Source organism: Schistocerca cancellata, chromosome 5, assembly GCF_023864275.1.
Source record: "Schistocerca cancellata isolate TAMUIC-IGC-003103 chromosome 5, iqSchCanc2.1, whole genome shotgun sequence".
Lineage (NCBI taxonomy): Eukaryota > Metazoa > Arthropoda > Insecta > Orthoptera > Acrididae > Schistocerca > Schistocerca cancellata.
The window spans coordinates 23,947,749-23,968,598 of NC_064630.1; the positions used below are offsets into that span (position 1 = coordinate 23,947,749).

The following is a 20,850-nucleotide window of genomic DNA, read 5'->3' on the forward strand; positions in this document are numbered from 1 at the left end:
ATTCGCTCCTTTCCTAGGTGGTAGTGAGTTATGGGGGGAATGTTCCTCTGTGGCTGGATGGTGGGACTTTGGGAGGTGGTGGGGGACTGGAAAAGATACGACATGGGAGATTTGTTTTTGTACGAGGTTGGGAGGATAATTACAGTCTGTGAAGGCTTCAGTGAGGCCCTCGGTATGCGACAACCGTGGGTGGCTAGGATGTACGGAAGGGAATTCTTGGTATGGAATGGGTGGTAGCTGTTGAAGTGGAGGTATTGCTGGTGGTTAGTAGGTTTGATATGGATGGTGGTACTGATGTAGCCATCTTTGAGGTGGAGGTCAACATCTAGGAAGGTGGCTTGCCAGGTTGAGTAGGACCAGGTGAAGGTTCTGGAGGAATGTGGATAGGGTGTCCTCACCCTCAATCCAGATCACAAAGATGTCATCAATGAATCTGAACCAGGTGAGCGGTTTAGGAATCTGGGTTTTTAGGAAGGATTCCTCTAGATGGCCCATGAATAGGCTGGCATAGGATGGTGCCATGCAGGTGCCCATATCCGTACTCCAGATTTGTTTGTAGGTAATGCTTTCAAAGGAGAAGTAATTGTGAGTGTGGATATAGTTGGTCATGACGACTAGGAAGGAGGTTGTCGGTTTGTAATATGTCGGGCGTTTGGAAACATAGTGTTCAGTAGCAGTATGACGATGGGCATTAGGAATGTTAGTGTAAAGGGAGGTGGTATCAATAGTGATGAGCAGGGCAAATTGTGGTAAACGGACGGGAACTTTGGACAGTCGGTGGAGGAAATGGTTGGTATCTTTTATATAGGAAGGTAGGTTCCGAGTAATACGTTGAAGGTGTTGGTCTACAGGAGCAGAGATACTCTCAGTGGGGGTGCAGTAACTAGCCACAATGGGCATCCGGGGTGGTTAGGTTTATAGACTTTAGGAAGCATGTACAAGATAGAAGAGTGGGGAGTGGTATGGATGAGTAGAGAGATGGACTCTGGGGAGAGGTTCTGGGATGGGCCAAAGGATTTGAGTAGCAACTGGAGGTCCTGCTGCATTTCTGGAATGGGATCACTGTGGCAAGGTTTGTAGGTGGAAGTATCTGACAGCTGGTGGAGTCCTTCTGCCAGGTAATCCTTGAGGTTCAAAACAACAGTGGTGGAGCCTTTGTCTGCAGGTAGGATTATAAGGTTGGGATCAGTTTTTAGATGGTAGACTGCAGTTCTTTCTGCAGATGTAAGGTTAGTTTGCATGTTGAGGGATTTGGGGAATGATGATGAGGCAAGGTTCAAGGTTAAGAAATTCTAGAAAGTTAACGGGGGTGGTTTGGAGGCAGTGGGGGCAGATCACGGTTGGATAGAGGAGTGAACTGAGTTAGGCAAGGTTCAATATTGGTCTTTAGTTGAATCTGATTGGTCAGGTTGGTGGCGAAAAAGTGTTTCCACTGTAGGGAGGAAGATATTTAACTAGTCCTGCGTGACTGAATTTGGGAGTGGAGCAAAAGGTGAGGCCTTTGGAAAGGACTGATGTTTCTGTGGGACTAAGACTTCTGAAGGAAAGGTTCATGACTATGTTATGTGTCTGTTTAGGTTCTGGATTATGTGTGGTGGTGGGAGGGAATTTTGGAGGATGGGGAACTGGAGTAGGTCTGCTAGACGCGAGACAGTGTTTGTCAGCTATGAGGGGACATGGGGGAGGGTTGGAGGTTGTTGTAGAGGTGGTGGATAGTGGTACTCCAAGGTGCGAGTAGGAAGTGAGCAGGATGGAGAGCTTTTTGAGGTGGTGTTGTGCATGTTGCTCAAGTTCCTGCAGGGCAAGAGTTCCACGAATTTGGGATTGCACAGCAGAAGAGTTTTGCAGATGGAGATAAGGTACTGCAAGGAGGTTTGGGCTTGGTTGATATGATTTTGCAGAACTATGTTGGTGAGGGCTAAGGACTGGTGAAATCTGAACAGGTGGATGTCATTGTGGAAGGAGAGGTGGTAGCCAGAAAAAGGTAATTAGATGGTAAGGCCATTTGGGGGGATTCCATGAGCCAAGCAATAATGCAGGAACAGTATGTGGGACTGGGATCTTACTAGGGATGAGGAATCTTTCCTGTACTGACACAGGTGGAAAAAACGCAGAAAATTACATAAATAACATATAATTTAACATCCGAAAAATTTCACAACAATACACAAAATTTTTGTGTGACAATTCACGAAAAGAATGAAATGGATGCAAAATGGGAAAACAAAATGAAATCTGAGGGAGTCCACGATAGTGAAAGGTGAAAATTCATTAAAATAGGCAAGAAGTCACAAGGATCAAAGTAAAGAATAAATAATAAAAAAATTATATATTTCTGTGGGAGCAGGTCTGTGCCCCCACTGAGAGAACCTCTACTCTTGTAGACCAACACCTTCAACCTATTGCCCGGAAGATACCCCACTCTATAAAAGATACCAACCATTTCCTCCACCGACTCTCTGAAGTTCCTGTCCCTTTAGCACATGGTGCCCTGCTCGTCACTATTAATGCCACCTCCCTTTACACTAACGTTCCTAATGCACATGGCCTTACAGCTATTGAACACTATCTTTTTCAACACCCAACGGATTCCAAACCAACACCTCCTTCCTAGCCATCATGACCAACTATATCATCACCCACAATTACTTCTCCTTTGAAGGCACTACCTACAAACAAATCTGGGCACCCACATGGCACCATCGTATGCCAACCTATTCATGGAACATCTAGAGCAATCCTTCCTAAAACCTAGAATCCTAAAACCCTTACCTGGTTCAGATTCAATTATGACATCTTTGTGATCTGGATCAAGAGTGAGGAAACCCCATCCACATTCCTCCAGAACCTCAACAACTTCTCCCCCATTTGCTTCACCTGGTCCTACTCAGCCTGACAAGCCACCTTCCTAGATGTTGAACTCCACCTCAAAGTTGGCTACATCAGTACCTCCATCCATATCAAATCCACTAACCACCAGCAATACCTCCACTTCGGCAGCTGCCACACGTTCCGTACCAAGAAGTCCCTTTCATACAGTCTAGCCACCCGTGTTCATCGCATCTGCAGTGACGAGCGATCCCTCTTAAAAAAATATACTGAGGGTCTCACTGAAGCCTACACAGACTGTAATTATCCTCCCAACCTTGTATCTCCCGTGCCTTATCTTTCCATTCCCCCATCAACTCCCAAAGTCCCACAGTCTAGCCACAGAGGTGCATTCCCCATGTAACTCAGTACCATCCAGGACTGGAGGAACTGAATTACATTCTCCGCCAGGGTACTGACTACCTCTTGTCGCGCCCTGAAATGAGAAATGTCCTGCCCTCTATCCTTCCCATCCCACCTGTCCCATACATCCACCCACCACCATCTACTCTAGTCTGATCACGAACATCACCTATCCCATTTAAGGCAGGGCTACCTGTAAAACCAGTCATGTGATCTACAAGCTGAGCTGCAAGCACTGTGCTGCATTCTATGAGGGCATGACAACCAACAACCTGTCTGCCACTGACAAACTGTGACCAAGAAACAAATGGACCACCCTGTTGCTGAACACTCTGCCAAACATGAGATCTTTTATTTTAATGACTGCTTCATAGCCTGTGCTATGTGGATCCTTCCCACCAACACCAGCTTTTCTGAATTGTGCAGGTGGGAACTTTCCCTGCAATGCATCTACCTTCCCATAACCCTCCTGGCCTCAACCTTCGTTAGTCACTGTCCTCACCCATCCAGCCCCTTCCCTGTTCCCATTCCAGCACTACACAGCCAGCATTCCACCATCACACCCAGTCTTTTTACTTCTCTCCTTTTCCTGCACTTCCTCCTCCCCTCCCCACCTCTCCTCTGCCCTCCATCTAACCTGCAGCACTTCACTGTCTGCCACCCCCACCATACTATCCCTCCCCCTCCCTGCCCCAGCTTCCTCCATACTCCTACCCAGCCTCCATTCCCATCATGCACTGGTGCTGCTGCTCGCAGTGTGGTTTCAATTGCCTAAGACTGCAGTCATGTGTGTGAGTTGCGTTTGCGTGTGTGCATGTCTGTCTGTCTGTCGTCTATTGCTGACGAAGGCCTTAATGGCCGAAAGCTTTAGTTGTGACAGTCTTTTTGTTGTGCCCATTTGCAACTCAGCATCTCCGCTATATGGTGTGTAACAACTTTCCTTTTCATAATATTGTCACTTTCCATCCTGGATTTTTCACTGTTTGATTTTATTTGACAGACAATTTCAAGAAGTATGGCTTCATTTTCAGGCCCATTGCTTGGCAACCTTTTAAATTAAACACGCACGCACGCACACACACACACACACACACACACACACACACACACACACACACAAATATTACCAATAATGGATGCTACTTTTTAACACCCTTGGCAATAACATTATTAATGAGTAAACTCACTCAAAAGTGAGAGTAAGTATTCAAAAATCTTTGAAATGTTGTTTCTTTCTTTTTTTCCCAAGATGTATAAAATGTTTATTTCACATAATATTTTTGGTATTTACTTTTCAAAATAAATCCTTCACTTGATGTTATGATTGCCATAAAACAGGACAACAGACATAGAAAATAGGAATAATCACAGAGATGGCACAATTTCACTGTTTTGCAGACTATACCTGGCACAGGTAAAACTGTGTACTGGAGCAGAAAATGAAAAATCATAACTGCTATTTAGTGGCAGTGGGATTAAGAGGTCCACAGAAACAATACAGTGAATCATTAGATGTCAACACAGCCTCAGGGACATTATTAGGATCATGGTTTTACTCTCTTGCAGTGTATACACTTTGAACACTTCTGAATCTTTAAACTTGTGTCCCTGTAAAATTTACAAACCCATTTCGAACACACCACAATAGGTCATCACTGCGTGCTACCAACATCAATCCCTTCATGGCCAAGGAATAGATTTTGTGCCATCAAACCACTAATAAAAACTGACAAACTTGAAAATTAATCAGTTTTAGTACTTTATGTGTGTTCTATTACTTATTTTCATTTTCTCTGCTATGGATCCTGTGTTTTGTCTTTGCCTACTGTAAATAAAATCTACTCTGTTGACCACTGTGAAGTGCATGACAGAGGATATTTCCCATTGTACCAGTTATTGGGGCTTCTTGCCGTACCACTTATTTACAGAGTGTGGGAAGAATAACTGGGTAGAGACCTCTGTGCATACAGCTATTAATCCATTCTTCTCCTCCAAATCCCTATGGCAATGATACATAGGAGGTTGTTGTATATTGCTAGAGCCATCGTTTGAAGCTAGTTCTTGGAACTTTCTCAGGATAATTTTCATCTCAATTCTAGTGTCCACTTGTAACAGTTCTTCAGTACCCCCATGAAACTCTCCCACAGGTCAAACAAACCTGTGATCATTCATGTTGCCTGTTCAATATCTCCTGAAAGCCCCATATGATTGTACTTTTGACGATAAGCATAGAAGTGGTACTGGTTCAAATGGTTTTCAGATGTTGAGAAATACTGCATCTACTTGATTGCATCGATCCATGGCTTTCAGGATGTCACATGAGAAAACTGAGAGCTGGGTTTCACGTGATCTATGTTTTTGAAATCTTTGCTGGTTGGCACGGTGGAAGTCCTTATGTTTGGTATACCTCATTATATTTGAGGTCAGAATTTGTTCTAAGTTTCTACATCAACAAATGGGTATCAATAAGACATCGAAGTTATGAACAAACTGTAGTATTCACAGAAAATAAAGTAGCATCATTTATATTCTGATTTTTCGGGCCTGACAAAATAAATGCTGCTGATGTAATGGAGTTGCAAAAATCTGATGAAATATTTTAAGATTGTCAGTTGAATAACTGTGTTAGCCTTGAAGAAACGTTTTGATCAGGTTGAAAAAATATGAAGTATTCATGTTGTAATTTACAGCAAAAGGTATAAAACATAACTCATAACAATTCAGACTACAGCAAACTTGTTTTTGAAATCATATCATCGATAACATGCTTTCCTTTCACCAAAAACTGGATTATAATACTTTAAAAATTGTTGTAATTATGTTTGTAGTGAAACCAAACTGAGAAATTTGCTGTAATGAATGTTGTATTTGTATGGTGTCTTCAAAAATGGATATTCAGTGTTTTTTACAACCCTACTTAATGGGGCTGTAAAACTTACCTTTGACACACATTCAATAACCCAGTAACAAATAGGACAAAGGAAACAAAAGTAGTAATATTAGTCAGGTAGCAATGAAGGACACCATTCATTCTACGACACTTTCAGAGCAAGTGTTAAGTGAGAATTATAGTGGTGTAAGCCAGAGTTCATGACAAAATGAAAACTGTGAAATAATTGTAATGTATTTTATATTAGCAAATTAGTATTTCATGTTAGCATAAAGCATGATAAGTGCTGATCTGAGCTGCTAGACAATAACCCATACCAGCTACGGGATTTACAAAGATTTGCTTTATGCATGAAATGTTTCTCTGCTTACATTTATTTTTCTGTATTTACAGAATTTCTCTCTATTACTTGTGTCATGATAAATCAGCATATTTCTACGCATAAAACCAGATTTAACCCTGGTAATACCAATGCATTTTCAAAAATGTGTGTTACCAAGGAGGAGGAGGAGCGCACTTTATGATCACCCTAAAACAATTTAAAAAATAAATAAAAACAAAATTTGCTAGTTTTTGTTGACTTGCATTAACAACAGACTTTTTAAAGATGTACTGATGTGTAAGTAGGAGCCAGAACTAGAAAATATTTTTAGCACACTCTTAGAAATACCAACACACTTTCAGTAATGCACATGCGTACAACCAAAGGGTGGAGCAGTGGGGGAGGGGTGGATGGGGTTTACTTTGTGACCACCACAAAAAAGTTATTAAATACAAAATTTGTTAATTATTGTTAACTTTTTCTCACAACATGCTTTTTAAAGAAATACTTACAAGTAAGCAGGGTCCTGAACCTGAAAATATTGAATTCGATATTCATCGTAAAAAGCCACGTCGACATCTGAGACTTACATTTAAGGGTTAAGTTTAACTTAAAAATGTAAAACATTTGTGGAATCTGATCAAAGTCTTCATTAGAAACAATAAATATTTTTTTTCTAAAATGTTAAGTGTCTGACAAGAGTATAATATTTTCAAAAGAGGTCACAAAGTACTACCCCTCCCCCTCTTTGTATTGTGAGGGTTAGAATAGTTGGTGGGCCCTTTCACAAAACAAATAAGGAGTAGCTGTTATGCTAAATATATGATGAAAAAATTAATAATTTTGCCCTCTGATGAGCCTTAAAAAATTGTCCTGTTTTGCAATTTATATCAACAATTCAATACAATACACAAATGTTAGTTAATTAGTTAGTGTCACAGTCGATGGAACATTTTGCATGATAGATCATAATGATGTGGAATGAGTCATTTTGCATTCACATCGCAAATTAATTTGTACATATGGTTCCACTCTGAACATTTCTACGTCTTTCTTTTCTTTTTTTCCAAAAAGAAAAAAAGATATACAGATGTTGTTGAGTTAGTAAATCCTACCCACCATCTTTTACTCATTACTGTAATAGAAATTCTACAGAACAGAAGCAGCTGTCAAGGAGAAACTTTCTCAGTTTGTTTTCAAATTTTACTTTTCTGTGTATCAGACATTTTATATCACTGTGTAAGTGATCAGAAATTTATGTGGCAGCACTGTGCATCCCTTTTTGTGCTATAGACAACTTTCAGTAGAGTAATGAATCTCATTTTTCCCTCTGATATTGTAGTTATGTACATCATTATTCCTTTTGAACTGTAGTAGATTATTCACAATAAACTTCATCGGGGAATAAATATGCAATGAAGCAGTAGTCAGAACGCTCAATTCTTTGAACAGATGTCTACAAGGTGATTGTGGGTTTCCATTATGAACTATTAATGAAGGATGTACTGCTTGCATACCTTAACAAGGTTGTCAACAAACCAGTATGAGCCACCAGTCGCTAACAAGCTTTCAAGAGAACGTGTCTGCTCAATGTTGATCCAACCCCTTTGGTGTATTCCAGACCACACACTTGAAAGCTGTTCACTGATAGGTTCGCGGCATATTATGCTGAAACAAAGTTTTATTTTCTTATTTTTTTAAAATCTATGATTACAATTCATTGGCTCATTCATGTCACAAACCCGTAACCAGCTATTATTCTAATGCTGCAATATGAAACCTCTTTATGTAAACAGTCTATATAAATCAAGTCTTAATACCACTGTAATTAAATGACACATAATGTAAGTAAAAACAAAAGCCATCAACATTAACATTGAAGACAAGAGCTTTAAATCTCTATTGGTCCATCATGGACAGGGGACATAAGCTGGTTAAGTAATTATCAATGTCAATGAAATTCACGACACCCCTGTAACTTAAGATGTTATTTTATTTTATTTTGAAGGCTACCAGTTTCAGCATTTCACTAGATCATCTTCAGGCTTCATATACATCTCTCCAAATAAACGAAAATGTCACATAGAGCCATAAATCTCCGGATGTCGTGAATTCAGTCATTACACTAGTGCTTCATTTGAAGACTTTCTATCAAGTTTTTGAATGAAGCACTACCGCAACAATTGAATTCATGACATTCAGAGATTTATGGCTCTATATGACATTTTCGTTTATTTGGAGAGTTGCATATGGGGCCTGAAGATAGCACAGTGAAATGCTGAAACGGAGAGCCTTCAAAATAAAATAAAATATCATCTTCAGTTACATGGCTGTTGGTGAATTTCATGATATTAACAAAGAGCTTTAAACTGTGTCACTCCACTCAGGAGAAACTGAAGTAGTGACACCCCTTTTCAACTTGATGACCCAGTCTCCATAAGAAATGCTATATGTTGGGAAACCAAGCAGAAGCATGAATTCTCAACCACTACCCACAACATATGAAGATTGGTTGGGGGTGGGTCCCAGGCATGCATATTTACTTCAGGTCCACTACAGATATGCTCAAACAGAATTGAACTCGGGTGACCTGTGAGACCACAAAAGGGCTTTCATGTATATGGAATAGTCTTGAAATAATTCTGACACAATCTTTAAAGGACAGAATGATATATTATCGTAATGAGAGCACAGATTGGTGTAGGGACGAAATGGATGCAGGCTGATCCTTGCTTTGAGCATCCAATGCTATTGTTACCGTGCTCACACTGATCACAATGGTCTGCGATGGTGTTGCTTTACCTTCTGTACCACTTAGTGAGGTGGTGGTTTTAGATGATGTGGCTGCTCACTAGTTGTTGCCAAGCAATAAGTGGCAAGTGATTTAATGAAACATGACCTGCCTATCTTCAGTTACAGACTGCGGTAAATCAATGGACACTCCTGCATTCAATACAATGCCACCGATGGGGACTGACACTTGTGGCGGCAGTTTTCCCTCAATTAAGTTCTTCTGGTGTACCCTTAGTACACTGGCACATGGAAATCTCTGTGAATGGACAACATAGAAGGTGGGAGTGTCATGAGAGTCAGGTAATCATGATATGACCATGATCAAATATGATATGTATTTTGTGTACTTGGTGCTCGACTGTCACGCAGATGGCCAGTGTAAGTCCTGACAACATCCTAATCATGTGATACACCAAACTATTTCATTTTACAATACAGTACCTAACTGTTATTCAAATGCTCTTGAGTGTAAATGTCACACAGAGCACAGGTTGCTGTAGGGAAGAAATGCAAGCTATGCATACATTTAACAAAATGAAACCTGGGTTTATGATTATATTAAAAATTATCTCTGACTGCTAAAAAATATATCCAGGATAAACTGAAAGAATATCATAATTGTATCTTTCTCAGCAAAGAATGTGGATTTAGTGACTACATGTTTTTAAAAATGTATTTCTTTATTATTCAATGTCAATTCATAGTAAGCATTTACCTATACAGTATTCTACGCCTACATCTACATGTACGTACATACTCTGCAAGCCACCATACAGTGTGTTGTGGAGGGTACCATTACTACCTGCTTCCTTTCCTGTTCCACTCACTGACAGAATGAGAGAAAAACAACTGTCTATGTAACTCCATATGAGCCCTAATTTCTCAGAACTTACTTTATGAGTCTTACATGAAGTGCATGTTAGTGGCATTAGGATCATTGTGCATTCAGCTTCAAATGCCAGTTCTTTAAATTGTCTCAATCTGTTCCTCAAAAAGAATGCCGTCTTCCCTCCAGGAACTCCTATTGGAGTTCCCGAGGCATCTCTGAAACACCTGCATGTTTGAGCTTACTAGTAACAAAACCCTGAATGACTTCAATGTCTTTCTTTAATCTGACCTGGTGCATATCCCAAACACTCGAGCAATACTCAAGAATAGGTCGGACTAGTGTCTTATATGCTGTTCCATTCACAGATAAACCACACTTTCCTAAAATTTTTCCCAATAAATCAAAGTCAACCATTTGGCTTTCTTACCACAACCCTCAAATGTTCATTCCATTTCATATCGCTTTGTAATATTACGCCCAGATATTTAAACAATGTGACTGCATCAAGCAGGACACTATTAATGCTGTAACTGAACATTATGGATTTGTTTTCCCCTCTCATCTTGTAATGGAACTGACAAATAGACGTCATTTTATTTCATTATATAGTAAAGTCGTGTTAAAAAAAAAAAAAGGTTTCACTTAAGATAATACTAAGTTAGGTGTTGCGATCGATATTGGAATTGTATGTTCTTTGTACCTTATGACTGTGATCTTTGGTCGACAACGGTTTTTCGGCCACTTGAGGGTTGGCCGCGGTTGAGTGTGATTGTGTATGTAGTTGTGACAATAAAAGTGTGTTTTTGATACAAAGAAACCGTGGAATACTGTGTCATGATTTCGATAGTCCAGTGATAATTAAAAAACCTGCACCTTTTTCTTGGACCCAGAGCAGCAAAGGAATCATCGCCTTGACAACGAGAAGCCACATGGACAACGCAGACTCAGCAGCATCAACAAAGGAGACATAATGGCCAGCTCTACTAAAGTACTATACAGCCATTAGCCACACCGTAACGGTGTCCTTATGGAGTTAACTTTTCCTGCACAGTAGAGCGGGTTTGTGACAATCTGCATTAACTTACATTTTTCTACATTTACAGCCAACTGCCATTCATCACACCAACTAGAAATTTTGTCTAAGTCATATTATATCATGCTATAGTCACTCATCTTCAACATTTTCCTGTACACTCCAGCATCATCAGCAAACAACTCAGACTGCTGCCCACCCTGTCCCCCAGGTCATTTATGTATTTAGAAAATAATAGCAATCCTATCACACTTCCCTGGGGCACTCTTGATGATACCCTTGTCTCTGATGAACACTGACCATCAAGGGCAACATACTGGGTCCTATTACTTAAGAAGTCTTCGAGCCACTAACATATCTGTGAACTTATTCCATATGCCTGTGCCTTCATGAACAGTCTGCAGCGGCATACTACGTCAAAGGCTTTTCAGAAATATAAAAATACGGAAGCTGCCTGTTGCCCTTCATATACATTTCACAGTATATCATGTGAGAAAAGGATAAAGTAAGTTTCACACAAGCAATGCTTTCTAAAACCACGCTGATTCATGAACCTAAGCTCTTCAGTCTGTAGGAAATCTATTATATTCAAACTCAGAATATGTTCTAAAATTCTGCAGCAAACCAATATTAAGGATACTGTTCTATGATTTTGTGTGTGTGATTTTTACCCTCCTTATACACGGGAGTCAACTGTGTTTCCAGTTGTTTGGGACTCTGTGCAGGGAGAGATATTCATGGTAAATGCGAGCTAAATAATGGGCCAACACTGTACAGTACTCTTTGCAAAACTGAACTGAGATTCCACCTGGACCTGGCGACTTATTTGTTTTCATCTCTTTCAGTTGTTTCTCTACACCAGGGATGCTTATTATTATGTTATGCATTTGGGATTCTGTGCAACAGTCAAACAATGGTATGTTTGCATGATTCTCCTGCGTTTATTTACAACTAAAACAAATAAGCTAATGTACCATTCCACAGGTCCCAAGTGGAATGATCGTCATTTTTTAATGAACACTAAGAGTCATTTTACAAATACTAATGCACTGAATTTAAAATAAAAAAAGTTTTTTACTTATTTATAAGGTAATAAACATGTAATACAACTACTGTAATACTTATTTACAATGAACACATTACTGCACTGAAATGGTACAGAAGTTAGATTATACTTACGCGCGCGCACACACACACACACACACACACACACACACACACACACACACACACACACCACACACACACACAAATTTTCAATGAACACATTACTGCACTGAAATTGTGCAGAAGTTACGTTGTACTTATATACAAATCAGTTGGTTTTACTAAGAAATTCATCAGTGGAGTAGGAGGAGTTGGCCACCAATAAATCCTTTAGGCTTCTCTTAAACTGAATTTCATTGGTTGTTAAGCTTTTTATGGCTGCTGGCAAGTTATTGAAAATGTGTGTTCCTGAATAATGCACACCTTTTTGTACAAGATTAAGTGACTTTAAATCCTTGTGAAGATTATTCTTATTTCTAGTACTGATTCCATGAATTGAGCTGTTGGTTTGAAAAAGTGATATATTTTTAATGACAAATTTCATTAAGGAATAAATATATTGGGAAGCTGTAGTTAGTATCCCTAGTTCCCTGAACAGGCTTCTGCAGGATGTTCTTGAGTTCACACCACATATAAGTCGTATTGCACATTTTTGTGCCTGGAAAACTTTAGCTTGGTTTCATGAATTACACCAAAAAATAATCCCATATGATGTCATGGAATGAAAGTAAGCACAGTATGCCAGCTTTTTCATTTTTATATCCCCTATGTCTGACAAAATTCGCATTGCGAACAGAGATTTGTTAAGACGCTTCAGCAGTTCTGTGGTGTGCTCCTCCCAGTTGAATTTATTATCAAGCTGTAATCCCAAGAATTTAACACTGTCCACTTCTTCTATCTTCTTGTCATCGTATGTTAGACATATACTCTTGGGACACCCCTTACAGGTTCTGAACTGCATGTAGTGTGTTTTTTCAAAGTTTGGTGACAAAGTATTGGCTAGGAACCAGTGATTAATGTCCACAAATACTTTATTGGCTGATCTTTCTAAGACTACACTTGATTTGCTATTTATTGCAATGTTTGTATCATCGGCAAACAAAACAAACTTGGCATCTGGTAAGCCTTAGACCCGCTTAATGATTTCACTTGGTATCAGAATTTTCTTGGATTCTAGGTCAGATCTTTTGCTAAGGTATGATAATTGTGTTGGCTGTACACTTTGCACACAGATCTTTTCACAAACACACAAATCTCTAATACTCTTGCACATCATCATTTGTGTGACTGCTTTTGAACTGAGAGTGCAACAGCCTTTGCTGGCTCAACATTTTCCAAATATCGCTGCTAAACCACGATGGGTCTTTTCCATCCTTAATCCACTTACAAGGCATACACATGTCTGAAGCACAATTTACAATCTGTTTAAACTTTGCTCACAATTCTTGTATGTCTAGCACACTGAAACTAAATGGTTCCAACTCGTTGTCTACATGACATGCTAACAACTGCTTATCTGCTCTTTCTAGCAGAAACACTCTCTTTGCCTTTTTTAGTGATTTTTAACTTTTGTAAGAATAGTTGCTATGAAGATATAATGATCACTAATCCAACGCCATTGATGAAGTCCGGCCTGTTTGTAGCTACAAGGACTAAGATATTTCCATTGAGTATAGGCTGCCAAACTAGATAGTTTTTGGAAAACATGTTCTAAAGTACTTCGCAAGACTGTCTGCACACCCTGCAATGAATCTATACGTATCACAGTCTGTACTCGGTAGGTGAAAGTTGCCTCCAACTAGTATTCCTTCCATTATCTGCATCTTTACGCAGTACTGATCATAACCTTTCTTTGAATAACTCTAGAACTGTCACAGTGGAATCAGGTGGCCAGTTAAAACATTCAACAATGAACATGGTTCCATGTAGACCAGTTGTATGTGACCAGATAACTTCACTGTCACACTCAATGTCAACCTCAATACAGATATTATTTTTCTCACCTGCAATGAACACTCTCCCTCCTATGGCATCTAATCTGTCTTTCCGATATATGTTCCATGACTCACTAAATATCTCAGGGCATTCTACTTCACATTTTAACCAGCTCTTGGTCCCAAGAATAATCTGAGTGTGAGAACTCTCCCGGAGGGCAGTAACTTTGGGAACTTTGTTATGAATACTTAGACAATTTACTTACAACATTTTGACAGTTAAAGTGTGTCTATTCTAAAAGGGGTCCGATGTCCTTATAAGCATACTGACTGATGAGTGTCCACTACAGTATCTCAAATTACCACCTATTCTTAAAACCCTCATGTGTATACCACAAGTACTCTGTGAACAGAGTACCTGTTTTCTTCGTGTAGTATACCCCTGACCCATCAAGAGGAGTGCAACAATTCCCCACGTGATAATGCAGGTCTACAAACCTGCAGCCAACACTCTCACAGATTCGACAAACCCTTTGGTTGAGGCCCTCCACTCAGCTAAAAAAAAAAAGACCACAATCATTCTGGGAACAATATTGCAAACTGCACCCTTGGCACAAGGGCAGGGCCTTCACCATGTTCGCGGCTGCCTGTATGAACTGAGGATAGCTTTAGAACCCAAGTGACAGGCATCACTGATGCCAATGTGAACCACAGCTTCCAGACAACTGCACCCTGCACACTACATAGCTGCAGGCAAGGCCGCCTCCACATCTCAGATGAGGGCTCTCCAGCAGACATACCGAGGATACATTGGCTTTCTTTCCAGCCCTGAACACTGTCTCCCTAAGGAGCTCCATAACATGTCTAATGTTGTAGCTCCCAGTAACTATCAAGCCCCTGCCCATATTTGCTTCCTCTGACCATAAGAAACAGGGTGAATAGGTGAGGCCAGATGCCCAGCCTCTACATTGGCCCTTTGCTTGCAGTGAGGCAAATGCATCTTGTTCCACCACTCACCTTGCTGTGAGGGTGCATCCACTATGTCGGGTATACTAGAAGATGCCTCAATAGCAGAGCCTGTGGGTGAAACAAGCAACATCTGAGGTGTTCCATGTGATGAGCCAGATTCTCTGCCACACTACACTCCGAGGCAGCAGCCTAAAGGTGGCCGACCGTAGCCAAACCCACATTCAAGTGTTTGCAAACTGCAGCCAGCTCCTTCTGCGCCCATACACAGCACACACACATCCTACCCATCCTAGGAAGATTAACTGAAGAAATAAACTATAAAAGCTGACAGACACATAGAAACACAACTTGTTACCCTCCTGAGGTGTCACCAATAGTCTGTGATACCTTAATGAACTGTGTAGCTGGCTGTTCAGAAGAAATAAGATACAGACTGCCTGAATTTACACTTGTGCAAGATTAAATCTCTTAAATACAAAAATGCGCACAAAATTTAAGCACTACACACTACTAAGAAAACACAAGAAAAGTTAAACATGTAACAAAAACATGCACAAAATTTGAGCAAGATATACTACTGAGAAAACACAAGAGAAGCTAAATGCGCAATTTGCTGCCACTGAGATGTGTCACATGAGACAGATGGAGCTGAATTACTATGAAGTAAATTTATGGCACTGCTTTGCTAAAAAATGGAGCGACTGATGGGAAACATCCTGGGGCATCAAGGGACTGTGAATTTGATAATGGGAGATGGGGCTGCACTACTAGCAGGGTGTCTACTGGTCATGAAGGTAATGAAATTGACTGTATGATCATGAATCTTGTTTTGTGTATTTTCTTTTTCTTTGTTACCTGTATGGCATTTGTATGTCCGCTTGGCAAACCATGTAAGCAAAGCCGACCTTGGATCAGGGGGGATGTGAGGGGTGGGGGCTCATTTTGAAGCATGGCACTGTTAACACAGAACCATATGAGGTATATACACCTACTGGAAAAGACTTGAAAAACTGGACCAATAGAAAGAAATAAGTTTAGACTAAGGTGTGTTATGAGCAAATGTGGCTTTGACACTAGTGCCTGTGGTATTTCATGGGTAAAAACACCTACAAGAGGAAAGATAACAATATTATGAAAAGAATAGATTACTTCTCACCTTAAGGGGAGATAATAAGTTGCAGACAAACATAACGAAAAGACTGTTATACATTTGAGCTTTCGGCCAAAAGGCCTTCTACTGAAGTAGAGAACGGACTCACATTCACAGGCAAAACACACATGCGTGACCACTGCCACTGTGAACTGTGACCAGACCTGAGTTGTAAATGCACCTGATGGGAAGAGCAATCTCATACCGGTAAGGAGCAGAAATAAGGTACGGAATGGGCGGTAGCAGGGAAGTTAGGGGAAGGTGCTGTACTACTTGTGGAAGTGTGCATGGATGCTGTGAGCACATGGTATGGTTGCTGCGAGCAGTCGGAAGAACTGGGGAAGGGAGTAGTGGAAGAAAAGAGAAGTAGAAAAGGGGGAAAGGACTAGTGGATGTGTTGTACTGGAGTGGGATCAGGGAAAGGGATAGGTAAGTGGAGGACAGACTAGCAAAGATTGAGGCTGGGAGGTTACAGGAACAGAGGATATTTTGTGAGAGAGTTCCCATCTGCACAATTCAGAAACACACATTGGCATGGGTAGGAAGGGTCCATACTGTGCATGCTATGAAGCAGTCATTAATATGAAGCACACTGTGTCATGTAGCATGTTCAGCAACTGTGTGATTTAGTTGCCTCTTGTCCACAGCTTTTTGGTGGCTGTTCATGCAAACAGACAGCTTGTTAGTCATCATGACCACACATAAAGCAGCATAGTGGTTGCAGCACAGTTTGTAGATCACATGACAGCTTTCACAAAAGTAGCTCTACCTTTGATGGGATAGGAGATACCTGTGAGCAGACTGGATTAGGTGGTGGTGGGAGGATGTGTGGAACAAAACTTGCATGTAGGTGTATTACAGAGGTATGAGCCAGGAGGCTAGGCATTGGGAGCAGAGATGGAGTACTGGTGGACAAGGACATTGATCAGGTTTGGTTGTCGGGGGGAATACCACTGTGGGAGGGGTGGGAAGGATTGCGGGTAGGATATTCCTCGTTTCAGGGCACAATGAGAGGTAGTCGAAACCCTGGTGGAAAAAGTGATTTAGTTGCTCCAGTCCTGGATGATACCAAGTCATGAGGGGAATGCTCCTTTGTGGATGGATGGTGGGTATGTGGGTGGTGGTAGGTAACTCAAGAGACAAGGTGTGTGAGATTTGTTGCTGTACAAGGTTGGGACAGTAATTTCAGACTGTGAAGGCCTCAGTAAGACCCTTGGTATATTTGGAGATGCACTGCTCATCCCTGCAGATCCAACAGGAACTTGTGGCTAGACTGTAGAGAAGGAACTTCCTAGTATGGAATGAGTGGCAGCTATCAAAGTGAAGGTACTGTTTGTGTTTATTAGGTTTGGAGGTACTGATGTAGCCATCCTTGAGGTAGAGGTAACACCACGGAAGGTCGCGTGTTGGGTTCAGGAGGACCATGTGAAGCAAATGAGGGAGAAGGTCTTGAGGTTCTGAAGGAATGTGGATAGGGTGTCCTCACCCTTGGTCCAGATCACAAAGAAGTCATCAATGAATGTGAACCAGGTGAGAGGTTTGGGATTCTGCATGGTTAGGAAGGATTCCTCTAGATGGCACCCAGAAAGGTTAACATAGGATGGTGCCATGCAAGTGCGCCATGATGTACCATGGATTTCTTTTGCAAGTGAGTTCTTTGTAGGAGAAGTAATTGTGGGTGAGCAAATAGTTGGTCATGGTGACTAGGAAGGATGTTGTAGATTTGGAGTCAGTCAGGTGTTGGGAAAGGTTGTGTTCGATGCCATGGGCATTTTCAATGTTAGTGTAGAGGGAGGTGGCATCATGCTGGATTTGTGTAAGGCCTTCTTCCGGTCCCTACAGTGGAAATACCTTTTCCAGTACCAACCATAGCAATCAGACCCAACCGAAAACAAATACTGAAACCGGCATGACTCAGTTCACTCCTCCATCCAACAGTGTCCTACCACAAATCAGCCCCTGTTAACATTCCAGAATTTCTTAACCTCAAAACCTAGCCTCACCATCATTCAACAAATCCCTCCACATGGAAATCAACTTTATATATGCACAAAGAAATGCAATCCACCACCTAAAAACTGATTCCGACCTTATAGACCATCCTGCTGACAAAGGCTCCACCACTATAATTTCGAACCACAGGGATTACCAGGACGAGGGACTCAGTCTGTTGTCAGATTTGTCCACCTACAAACTCTACAGCATTGACACCATTCCAGAAATACAATAGGATCTCCAATCCTTTCTTAGATCCTTGGGCCCAGCCTAGAACCTCTCTCTCTCTCTCTCTCTCTCTCTCTCTCTCTCTCTCTCTCTCTCTCTCTCTCTCTCTCTCTCTCTCTCTCCTTTCTCTTCCCCCCCCCCCCCCCAAATCTCCCCTAGTGCTCAATGCACTCCTCCCTTCTACATGCATACTTATGTACATAAACCCAACCATCCAGGGCACTCCACTGTGGCCTGTTATTGTGCCCCCACTGAGAGAATCTTTCCTCTTGTCAACCAACATCTTCAGCCTATTACCCATAGCCTTCCCACCTATATAAAAGACATAAACCATTTCCTCCACTGACTCTCAACAGTTTCTGTTCCTTAATCACATGGCACCCTGCTCGTCGCTTCTGATGCCACAATATCCCCAAATGACAATGGCCTTGCTGCTATTGAAAACTATCTTCCCAAATGACCAACTGACTCCAAATCTACAACCTCCTTCCTGGTCACTACATCCTCATGCACAAGTACTTCTCCTTAGAAGAAATCACCTACAAACAAATCTATGGTACAATAATGCGCACTCCGCAGGGCACCATCCTATACCAACCTATTCATGGGCCATCTAGAGGAATCCTTCCCAGAAACTCAGAGTCTGAAACCCTTCACCTGGTTTATATTTATTGATGGCATCTTCGTGATCTGGACTGAAGACAAGGACACTCTATGTACATTCCTCCAAGACTTCCTCCTTCCTGATTCACTTTACCTGGTCCTCTACAACCCAACAAGCCACCTTCCTTGATGTTGACCTCCACCTCAAGGATGGATACATCATTACCTGCATTTGTAACAAACCTAACAGGGAAAAGGCAATACCTCTACTTCGACAGCTGCCACCCATTCTATACCAAGAATCCCTTCCATGCACCCTTGCCATCCATGGCTGTTGGACCTGCAGTGATGAACACCCCATCTCCAAATATGCCAAGGGTAAATCACCCTCCCAACCTCATACAGACATAGATCACCCATGCCTTGTCTCTCCAGTCACCTACCACATCCCACGTACCCAAGGTTCGGCCACAAAGGAGCATTCCCCTTGTGGTTCAGTACCACACAGGACTCTAGCAACTGAATCACGTTCTCCACCAGGGTTTCGACTACCTCTTGTAGTGCCCTGTAAACAGGAATATGCTACTCAATATCCTTCCCACTCATCCCACAGTGGTAGCTTATGCAATATCTTGTGCATCACTACATCCCTGCTCCCAACCTCTTGCCTTATGGCTCATACCCCTGCAAAACATCTAGATGCAAGACTTGTTCCACTCATCCTCCCACCATCAACTACTCCAGTCCTGTTACAGGTTTCTCCTATCCCATCAAAGGCAAGTGTACCAGTGAAAGCTGTTATATGATCTATGAACTATGCTACAACCACTGTGGTGCTTTCTATGTGGGCATGATGACTAACATGCTGTCTGTTCACATGAATGGCCACTGTCAAACATTAACCAAGAGACAGCTGAACCCCAATTGCTGAACATGCTGACCAAACAACGTGCTTCACTTCACTGACCGCTTCACAACCTGCGCCATCTGGATCCTTCCTACCACCAGCTTTTCTGAATTGTGCAGATGGGGACTCTTCCTGCTATATATCCTATGTTCCTGTAACCCCTGGGCCTCTATATTAACCAGTCCCTGCGTTCCATTTACCCATCCCTTTCCCTGTTTCCAGTCCAGCACAATATAGTCTTCTATTTCTTCAACACACTCACTAGTCTTTTTCTAATAAACCTTCCAACTGCACTAGCAACCCTACCTATCCCCACTGCACAAAAATGGCTCTGAGCACTATGGGACTTAACATCTGAGGTCATCAGTCCCCTAGAACTTAGAACTACTTAAACCTAACTAACCTAAGGACATCACACACATCCATGCCCGAGGCAGGATTCGAACCTGTGACTGTAGCAGTCGCGCGGTTCCAGACTGGAGTGCCTAGAACCACTCAGCCACAGCGGCCGGCCCCCCCTGCACCTTCCCACAAGTAGAACTATAACACCCCCCCCCCCCCCCCCCGACTCTGCTATCTTTCCCTCTACCCACCCCCTGCCGCCTCCTCATCCTCACCACTGCATTGCTGCTCACATTAGGTGCAGTTAGCATGGAACTTGCTCTGTCCATCCATCCTGATTTAGGTTTTCTATGGTTTTCCATGTTTTTTCCTAAGTCATTTAAGCAAATGGATTTGCATGTTATCAAAAATCCAGACATGAAATTTAAAACTTTCTCAGCATACAGACTGTTGCGTAAAATTTCAGATGAACTGCCTGATGTCAGTAATTTTATGTTGCAAAAATTTAGTGCTATAACTTTTTGGGTTCACGATTAATCCTGGAGGGCACTCTTACTGACAACTGCTGATGGCAAAA

At 41.5% G+C, this 20,850-nt stretch overlaps 1 protein-coding gene across 1 annotated transcript in view; it reads right to left on the reverse strand.

The window, feature by feature from the left end:
* Positions 1-20,850, reverse strand: part of LOC126187348 (mediator of RNA polymerase II transcription subunit 24) — a 171,154-nt gene that overhangs the window by 39,303 nt on the left and 111,001 nt on the right. Inside the window, exon 15 of the mRNA XM_049928372.1 lies at positions 7,961-8,111. Coding sequence (XP_049784329.1) covers positions 7,961-8,111 — 151 coding nt within the window. The remainder of the gene's footprint in view (positions 1-7,960; positions 8,112-20,850) is intronic.